The 8,784-nt window shown below is 60.2% G+C and overlaps 1 protein-coding gene across 1 annotated transcript; it reads right to left on the bottom strand.

The window, feature by feature from the left end:
* Window positions 1–5,207: 5,207 nt before the first annotated feature.
* On the bottom strand, window positions 5,208–6,824 carry LOC128825860 (protein FAM170B-like). The gene is made up of 2 exons (XM_054008697.1): window positions 6,755–6,824; window positions 5,208–6,013 (listed from the first exon to the last, which is right to left on the bottom strand). The coding sequence occupies exons 1-2, from the start codon at window positions 6,822–6,824 to the stop codon at window positions 5,208–5,210; spliced, it is 876 nt and encodes a 291-aa protein (XP_053864672.1).
* Window positions 6,825–8,784: the final 1,960 nt, after the last annotated feature.

Raw genomic sequence — 8,784 nt, 5'->3', positions numbered from 1 at the left:
CAGGGGGCGCTCCGGAGGCTGGCGAGGTAATTCCCTGAGATGACCAGCAGGAGGTGCCGCAGGGGTGAGTCCCACATTGCTACACCCCCCCAAACAGTGCAGGTGAAAATGGATTTTTTTGCTACAAAAAGGCCATTTTCTCTCAACAGGAAAAATCTTGCAATGGAAAATTTTGGACCAGTGTCCGTAAACTGAAAGGGTGGAAGTTGATAGTTTGTTCCTGTCCTGGTTCAGGGATGAGCTGCACCTCTCTCAGGGCTTGTCCACAGGGCGAGTTAGTGCACAGCAAGCCAGGGTGTGAATCTAGAGCACGCTAACTTCTGTGCACTAACTTACCATGTAGACAATTTCCCTCCAGAATTAGGTAGGCCCGACTTAGCCCTGGTACCCCAGCTCTTCTGGGGCCACTAACAGTCTCTTTCTCTGCAGGCCCTGCTTCTCTGTGAGCTTCAGGCAGGGCCGGCTCTAACTTTTTTGCCGCCCCAGGCAAAAAAGAAGAGTGCCGCCCTGTCGTAACACCCCCCCCCCAGCACTGCGCTGGGCCGCCCAAACCCAGCCCCCCCGAGCGCCACGCCGCCCAACGCCCCCCCGAGTGCCGCGCCAGGCCGCTTTAACCCCCACTCCCCCCCCGAGCGCGGGGCCGCCGAAACCCCCGCTCCCCCCCCCCGAGCGCCGGGCCGGGCCCCCCAAACCCCCACCCGAGCAGCTCGCCACACAAACCCCCACTCCCCCGAGCGTTGCGCCGGGCCGGCCAAACCCCCGCCTCCCCCGAGCGCCTCACTGGGTTGCCCAAACCCCCTGCCCCGCCCCCAGCCGCTGCACCGGGCCGCTCAACCCCCCGCCCCCCTCCAAGCAGTTCGCCGCACAAACCCCCGCCCCCCCGAGCGTTGCACTGGGCCGCCCAAACCCCCGTCCCCCCCAAGCACCTCGCTGGTTTGCCGAAACCCCCGCGCCCCCCCCCAGCGCCGCGCCGGGCTGCCCAAACACTTGCACCCCCCCCCAGGCGCTGCACTGGGCTGCTCAAACCCCCGCCCACCCGCCAGCGCCACGCCGCCCAAACCCCCGCCCGCCCCTGAGCACCATGCCGGGCCGCCCCAACCCCCGCCCCCTACCGTTGCGCCAGGCTGCCCAAACCCCTGGAGCGCCGGGCCGGGCCAGGCTGCCCAAACCTCCGGAGCACTGGGCCGGGCCGGGCCACCCAAAGCCCCAAACCCCCCAGTGTAGTGCCGCCAAAAACCCCCCGCGCTGCCCGGCTGAAACAACAACATAAAAACAAAAAAACCCAAACCCTCCAGCGCTGCCCAGCCGAACAAGAAAACAAAACAAAAACACCGTGAGGACCCCCCGCACAACAAAACCACCTAGGACTGAGTTAACTCCTTGCATCCATGTGGCAGATTTCATGATTGCAATCAAATAGACAATTCATGAAAAAAATCCACATATCTCCTCTGTTCTTCACTGTCCCACAGAACTAACCTCCCTTCTTCCCTTCTGTGCATGCAGTGTATCACAAATGGGTACCAGAGATCACTGGGTGTAGACAATGTCTCTACTAGTTGGAGTGATGCTTTGATACCACGCTAACGTTAGCTTTTTCCATGTGCTCTGATTTCAGCCCATGGGCATGTGTGGTTTGCATCTAGGAAGACACTAGCTCTGTCTGTTGGAGTCCCCAGCACAACTGGCCCCAGGCCTGGCTGGCCTCTAGGCACCAATGCAGTATAAATATTACACGATAATAACAGCCTGGCATATGGAATTATGGGGCCTGATCCTGAAAGGTTCCTGAGTGCTGTTAAGTGCCCTCAGCACGTCACAGGATTGGGCCCCTACTGAAGAATGGAGAATTGTTGCCTTCAGTGTGACTGCTTTGCGTCAAACCACCAGGAGGAATTCAAAGAGGGCTCAAAGTTTGCCTTCTGCCTTTCGTTGTTTTCCTGTTTGAATGAGATTCTGGTGATAGAAGATGTAAAGGTCCTTTTCGGCTGCCGACGTCTGACCTTAACAAAGGACTCGGCAGTGCTATAAGAATGGGGAGTGTGAAGCTGGGGATGTGGTCAGCTCCTGCTGTGTCTGCCCCGCAACCTGGACGCAAACCGTATCAAGGCAGACTTCCTTCCGGGCCCTTCCCCTGTGCGAGTGTCACTCTGTGAACAGAGAGAGAGCTGTGAGGCAGGTTCCCTTAAGAAATGCAGCCATGCGGCCAGGGCAGTTACTGTGAGCGTGCTGGGAACGAAGGCTCTTGTTCCGGAAATGCTCTCCTCTTTGGAGTGAAATCGGGTCTCTTGAACGCAGGAGGCTGACAGAGCTGCCTGGGCCCAGGCACGATGCTGCGGGGCTGCTGCTGTGGGCACTTGCCTCCCCCAGCGCTGACAACACATCTCAATCGGACCTGCAACATCTTGTGCTATTGCAATCTGTGGTCCCCCCACACGGACCGGTCCATACACCATGAGCATGGCCTGCCACGCTCCCAGCCACTCCAGCACAGCTCCCACCCGCTCTGCCAATGCACTGCTGTCAGAGGTTGGAGTATCCCCTGCCAGTCCAATTCTGCTCCCTCCTCCCTGCCCCAGCTCTGCCAAAGCACCTCCCTGCTGCCTGCAGGGCCAAGTCCTTGCTAGCCCAGCCCTGTGGAAGTACAGAAAGGTCTCACTGCTACAGATATCACCATTAGCCAACAGCGGCACCTAGCGCCATCTACCCCTTAGTAACTGTCTAGCCAAACCTCGTTAATTCGGGGAGTGACTATTGTTGTTTGGTTATTTGCTAATTTGCAAACAACCCCCGCTCCCTCCCCCAGTAGGGTGACCAGATGTCCCGATTTTATAGGGACAGTCCCAATTTTGGGGTCTTTTTCTTACGTAGGTTTATAGGGACAGTCCCGATGTTTCACATTTGCTGTCTGGTCACCCTATACCCCAGGAAGTTGCACACATGATAAAGATAGGCAAGGCCAACATATCCCACAATGCATTCTGTTCCTTTAGGTTGATATATGAATGTTCCACAGTGTTTTTAGCATGATCTTAGCCCTGCGAGTCCTCACTACAGCCTCTGCTACTAAAACTCTGCTACCAAGCGGGACGGTTGGTGGAGACCAAAAACTGGGTCTGAGAATCATCAGGTTTGTGGATAAAGGGCAAGCGATTGTTTTGGTCAACCCGGTAGGTCGGCCACATTCTGATATTTACCTCCTGGCCGGATGGGGGCAAGTGGCACCCTGAGTAGGTCACTCGGGAAGCATCTGGTTGACGTTCTTTCTGGAACACAGGGGTCTTCATGGCAGTAGCTGGTGCTCACAACGGGGAGGAAGAGAAAAGGAATTAATACTAATCCCTCGCTGTGATATAGCACTTTTCATCCATAGATCGCTAAGAGCTTTACAGTGCAGGTCAGTGTCCCCTTTGTACATACTCCACCCCTCCCCCAAAGTCCCTGCCCCAACTCCGCCCCTTCCCTGCCCCGGCCCTGCCCCAACTCCGCCCCCTCCCTTGAGCGCCCCGCATTCCCCCTCCTCCCTCCCAGCCACACGAAACAGCTGCCCGAGCGGTACCGGCTTCACGGTTTGCCGGGCAGCCCCCACTGCCTCCGACAGGGCTTCGTGCCCTTGATAAGAATGGATAGCTGCATGGAATGTAACATATGAACAGGGGGTTATATGGTGACTTTAGGGCTGTGCTCCTTAGTAGCCAAACTAAACGGGGGATGCTCTGATGGTCACACACGCCGCTTCCCTTCCCAGGTTAGTCGCTGTTTTGCATGGAAGGGGTTCTGCCTTTGTCTGGCACAAAGAAATGTCAGATTCCCAGAGTCACTGTGTGATCTCGGTTGAGTCATTTTGCCTCTTTGTGCCTCAGTTTCCCGGTCAGCCGCACAAGGCTCTGGATGCTCCCACTCCTGCCAAGGGGCGTGAAGCTTCATTAATGAATGTTGGTGAAAGCCTTTCGTCCCCTCAGCTGACGGGTGGGCGGGCGGCTGTGGCGTTTGGTGCACTTGGGAGCACAGAATGTTTCCCCTGCTTTTCAGCTGGGATCTGAGCGCCAGCCTGAGCTCTCAATTTATCATCTGACCGAGCTGGGCCAGGCGCTGAGGAGGACACCGGCGCTGTGCCTGGACTAAGACACGGGCTGGGGTTTAGGTCAGGTGGATCTAATGTGGGTCAGCGAAACCTGCTCCTAGTGAAGATGCAGGTAAGAGCTTTAGCTCCGTTGTGGCTGGTCGAGGTGTGGCCCCCGCCCACACCCCCTTCCTCCCATCCTTGCCCCCGCCCAAACCCCCCTTTTTCTCACCCAGCCCTTGTCCCCATCTGCCTTCCTGACCTCCAGCCCCCTGCCCAGACCCTTTAGCTACCTGCCCTAGCTCACAAGCCCCTGAGTCGCTGCGGGAGCCTAGGGCCCCCCCTCCCCGCCGACGAGAACCCTGCAGTAAGTCACTTAGCTGATGTCTGTGCCGGCGGGGCGCGCTCCCGGCTCCTTGCTCGTGGCGGCAGAGGCCACGGCTCAGCCTTCAGGCGCTGTGTGTCGTAGCCGCCCTGTGCGTCCGTCTCTGGGGATGCTGCAGAGAGACGACTTCTCATCACCTGGCTCCCGTCGATGGGCCGGAGTCCGTGTGGGTCTCTAAGGATGTGGCTCTGCTACCGACCCTCCAGCCCTCTGGGTGGTGGCCAAGGCTTTAGGCTGGGTCCCGGCAGGGAGAAGGCTGGCTGATGTCGTCAGTTCTTTCCCCATCCCTGGTGGCTGGGTCGGGTGCGGCCACGGCCCTATGGAGGGGTGGGGCTCGGCGTTGCTGTCTGGGGCTCTGCTGGCATCCGGCAGGGCCTTGCTGCGGGAGCTGCAGGTTGCTCCTCCGGCCGGGCTGGGGGAGGGGAGGGAGCCTGGCAGCTCCGGTTCGGCCTGTTGGCCCCGGGGGGGAGCCTGGTGTGGATCTGGCACGCTGGGCTGGGATGCCGTTGGCCTGGCACGGCTGGAGCTGCCATTTCTCAGCCCTGATGCTCGTAGCGCTGGCGTTTCCTGGGCGTATCACGGCGAGTCCCAGAGCTCGTTGTCCTGGCCTCATGTGGAGATGGGGTCCAGCTGGGAAGCCGGCAGTGGGCAGGGCTTCCTAGCCGGGGGCAGCGACTGGTGTGTGTGCCCGGACCCGCTGGCAGAGTCGTCTCCGGTCTCAACCAGCAGCTGGACTCCCCCGGCGTGTCCTTGCCAGGCCTATCTGGCAGCCTTGCGTGGGCGCCGTATCTCTCCCCCACACTTGCTGCACTCCCGGCCCCCACGTCGCCGTCTCTTCCGGGGCGGCTCTCCCGCCCTGAGCTGCCCCAGCACCCGGTAGTAGACGCGGCAGCTGAAGCCTTCGCGCAGCCCCTGCTTCACATGCTGGGTCAGGGCCTCCAGGCTGGGGAAGACTCGGCAGCAGGCCAGGCAGCGCAGGCCCTGCTCGGGGGTGAGGAGCCACTCAGGGGGCGCTCCCATCGGCTGCTGCGGAGCCTCCTCCGCTGGTCCCCCAGCGTCGCTCTCTGCCTCGGGGTCCACGTCCCCCAGCTCGGGGTCCACGTCCCCCAGGTCGGACCTGGTGTGGGAGCTGCTCAGGTCCGATCCGGCAAAGCTTTCTCCTCCGCTGTAATTGGCCTTAAAGATGCGGGGGCGCTTCCTAATGGCTTCAAAGCCGGCCCCCGTCTCCCAGGCCACCGAGACGCCGTTCACGACCCTGACCTGCATGTAGTAAAGGGTCTTTTCTTCTCCCTCCCCCTCGGCCTCTCTGACACGTGCCGAGCGCTTTCTCTTCATGCCTGCGCCGGGTGGATCCCCTGGGGGCTGCGCACACAGGCGGTTGGAGGCCGTAGGCTGCACACCGCGGGCGGAGGAGTGGCTGGTGACGGATGTGGCCGTGAAGGTCTGCTGGCTTGGGTCCCTGGGGCCTGCAGAGGCAGAGACCCTCTGCTCCGCCATTTCCTCAGGAACGGGGCTCCCAGCAGAGACCCCCTGACGAGGGGGCGACTCCCCTGATCTCTGCGACTCTGAAAGCAGAATGAAAGCCCAACTCCTGCGGCCATCGCCCCCAGCAGCGCATCCCCGTCCAGCTCCCAGCCCTGTGTTCCAGGCCCAAAGGTGCCCCCCATGGGCAGGGGGAAGGGAACTCCGTGAATACGAATATCAGGGGAGCGACCAGTCAGGGATCTGACACGCTGTGCCCAGGGAAGGGCCAGAGCCCCCTCGCTTGCTTGGCACATTGGCAACTAGGTTGGACAGAGCCCTAGACAACGTCCTGTCGGTGCCGATGCTGCCCTGGCCTGGGGGGGATGGACACTCTGCCCCATTGGTCTGCCCCAGCCCTGACATCTATGACCCTGGCATGGTTACCAGGAGCAGCCTGAGACCTGGCTGTGCCCATCTCCAAGGCCCCTGGCTTAGGCTCGTTACCCCAAGGGCCCAGGACTCTGCACTGGCGTCTCTACATGGAAGAGCCATTTCGTGCCCCCAGATTTCTCCTCTTCCTGGTGTCTCCTTCACCCCTGGGGGGGCGGGTGTCTGTGTCTCCCCCTTCCTCTTTTCCATTTAGCCATTTAGAGGGCTCTGTCTCTCCCCACTTGGAGTCTGTTTTCCCCACTGTGCCCTGGTGGAGTCTCTGTTTCTCTCCCCCTCCCCCTCTGAGACCTCCCTGGGCCAGGCAGAGAGAGAATTCGAGTTCATCCTTGACCTAGGACCCCTGCCAGCCTCTCCCGCGAGTGTCCTGTGGGCCCAGGGAACGTCCTGCTCACCTGACCCCTCCTGGGCAGCTCCAGGATTCGTCTCTGGGGCGTCAGCAGGAAGCCCCTGGCTGTGCGCCATGGTCCTGGCTCTGGGGACTCGGGCCAAGGCTGGTGCCTGTCACAGTCCTCGAAACCTCCTGGATTCTCTGTCCCAGCACCAGCCAGAAGGTCTGGGTCTCTGCTGGGGAAGGGATGGCGGTTCTGGTCCAATTCTCCAGCTAAATCCCCAGATCTCACAGTGCAGGCAGCAGAGACAGGATCACGATTGACCTGAGCCAAGGGTTTGATCCAAGTGGCACCAGACGGTTGTGGTTTAAATCGTCCTGGAATGTTCTGGTCCCAACGGCATCAGGCTGTTTGGATCCAAACGGCTCAGAAGTTCTGAGCTGGGTGAGGTCATTGCCAGCTGGGATGACACTGCTCAGTTCTGTGCGAGCTGCTCTCGGGTCCAGCCGACCCTCCTCGTGTCCCGTCCAGGGAGGGCCGAGTTAATGAGGTCCCAGCCAAACCACTCAGCTGGGTCTATGCTGCACAAGGCCCAGGCGGGCCCATCCGGGGTCCGATCAGGGAGGGTGGAGCCATAGCCTCTGGCTTTGTGCTGGCACAGACTGACGAGCAGGACCATTCATATTCGTGTTGATTTGGGTTACGGTAGCGCCAAGAGGCCCAGGTGGGACCAGGGCCATTGCTGGGTGCTGCCCACACCAGAAGGGCTGCCAGTCTAAACAGACAAACAGAAATAGACAGCGAGTCTGAAGCCAGCACCCCGTACACAGCCCGGCCCCAGCACAGAGCTCCTTTGAGATGCCTTCCCCAGCCCGTTTTAATCCTCCAAACCACCACTCCCTGCTGCCCACGTGCCCCAGGCAGGCCTCCTTGCTGTGCCGCCATTCACCCCACTCTGACCCCACAAATAGAGCTGCAGGCTCCATGTGGGGAGGAAGAGATGGGGGGCAAGCGTACCCTGGTCAGGAGTGTCTAATGGTGGCTCCTGGCTGCTTTTCTTCCTCCCCCCGGAGGCCTCTGAGGCCCCACCAGGATCTAGCTGTCCCCTAAAGAGACACCAAATCAATAAAAGCCTCTCAAGGCGTAACTCATGCCAACCCCAGCCAATGCCGCGTAACTGTGCCACCTGCACCCAACCCCACCTCCAATTCTGGTCCCAAGGGACCCGAACCCCTGTTCAGAAGTGTGATGTCCACCATTGGGTCCTCCCAGCCCGATACACCTGCTCCCCTGTCCCTGAGCTCCCCAGCCCTGGGAACTCTGGCCCATGGATGGCCCCATCGCCGACAGAGGCACCAAGGTCTCCCCAGTCTCTGGGACGTTAACACTGAATCTTTTCCTCTGTGGAGATTGTCTCCTTGCAGTTCCCATCCAGCCCTGTTGTAAGTCAGAGACCTGCCAAGGCCCCTGGGGCAGAGCTGTGGGAGGGATCCCAACCCAGCTTCCTCTGGTGAAGAGCAGGTCTTCTAGCTGGAGGGGCCTTGCCCCGGGCACCCACCAGGGGGTGCCTTTCCAGCTGTGCAGTGCAGTGCAGCTGTTCTCCTTCCTCCCCTCCCCCCCAGCCAGGCTGCAGGGAATGGAGGTGGTTCTGAGTGGAAAGTGCCAGAATAAATGCTCTGGGTAAGAAGTCGGTGATGCACATCCCAGCCCCTTTCTCGTAGCTAATGGCTAAGAGCTGTGGCATTGCGGTATCAGCCACATGTAGGGCGGGCCCTTGGGGGCCACCAGCTGGTGTGTAGACACTTTCTGGTGTGAAGCTGGGAGAGCGCTCCCGCCCCCCAGGCTACACTGAAAAAACCTGATTGGCTGGGGGAGTGCCACTCAAACACACAGCATTAACTCTGACCCTGGGAGGTTGAACGAATGGTGTGGGGCAGCCTGGGAAATTTGGAAAGAAAACAGAGAAGCTGCAGGACAGGAGCCCTGAGCTGGGGCAGGGTGGGAGCTGCTGGTAGGAGAGCCGGCTGCTGGCAAAAGGGGATTTGTGTAAACTCTCAGCCTTCAGCCCCATTCCACTGCCAGGCTGTCTTTCC

This window comes from Malaclemys terrapin, chromosome 18, assembly GCF_027887155.1.
Source record: "Malaclemys terrapin pileata isolate rMalTer1 chromosome 18, rMalTer1.hap1, whole genome shotgun sequence".
NCBI classification, from domain to species: domain Eukaryota; kingdom Metazoa; phylum Chordata; order Testudines; family Emydidae; genus Malaclemys; species Malaclemys terrapin.
This window is presented reverse-complemented; position numbering and strand designations above follow the sequence as displayed.

Coding starts and splice junctions, on each gene's coding strand:
- LOC128825860 (XM_054008697.1), bottom strand. CDS start 6,824: ATGGCGCACAGCCAGGGGCTTCCTGCTGACGCCCCAGAGACGAATCCT. Junction 6,014..6,754: donor AGCTGCCCAGGAGGGGTCAG/GTGAGCAGGACG, acceptor TTCTGCTTTCAG/AGTCGCAGAGATCAGGGGAG.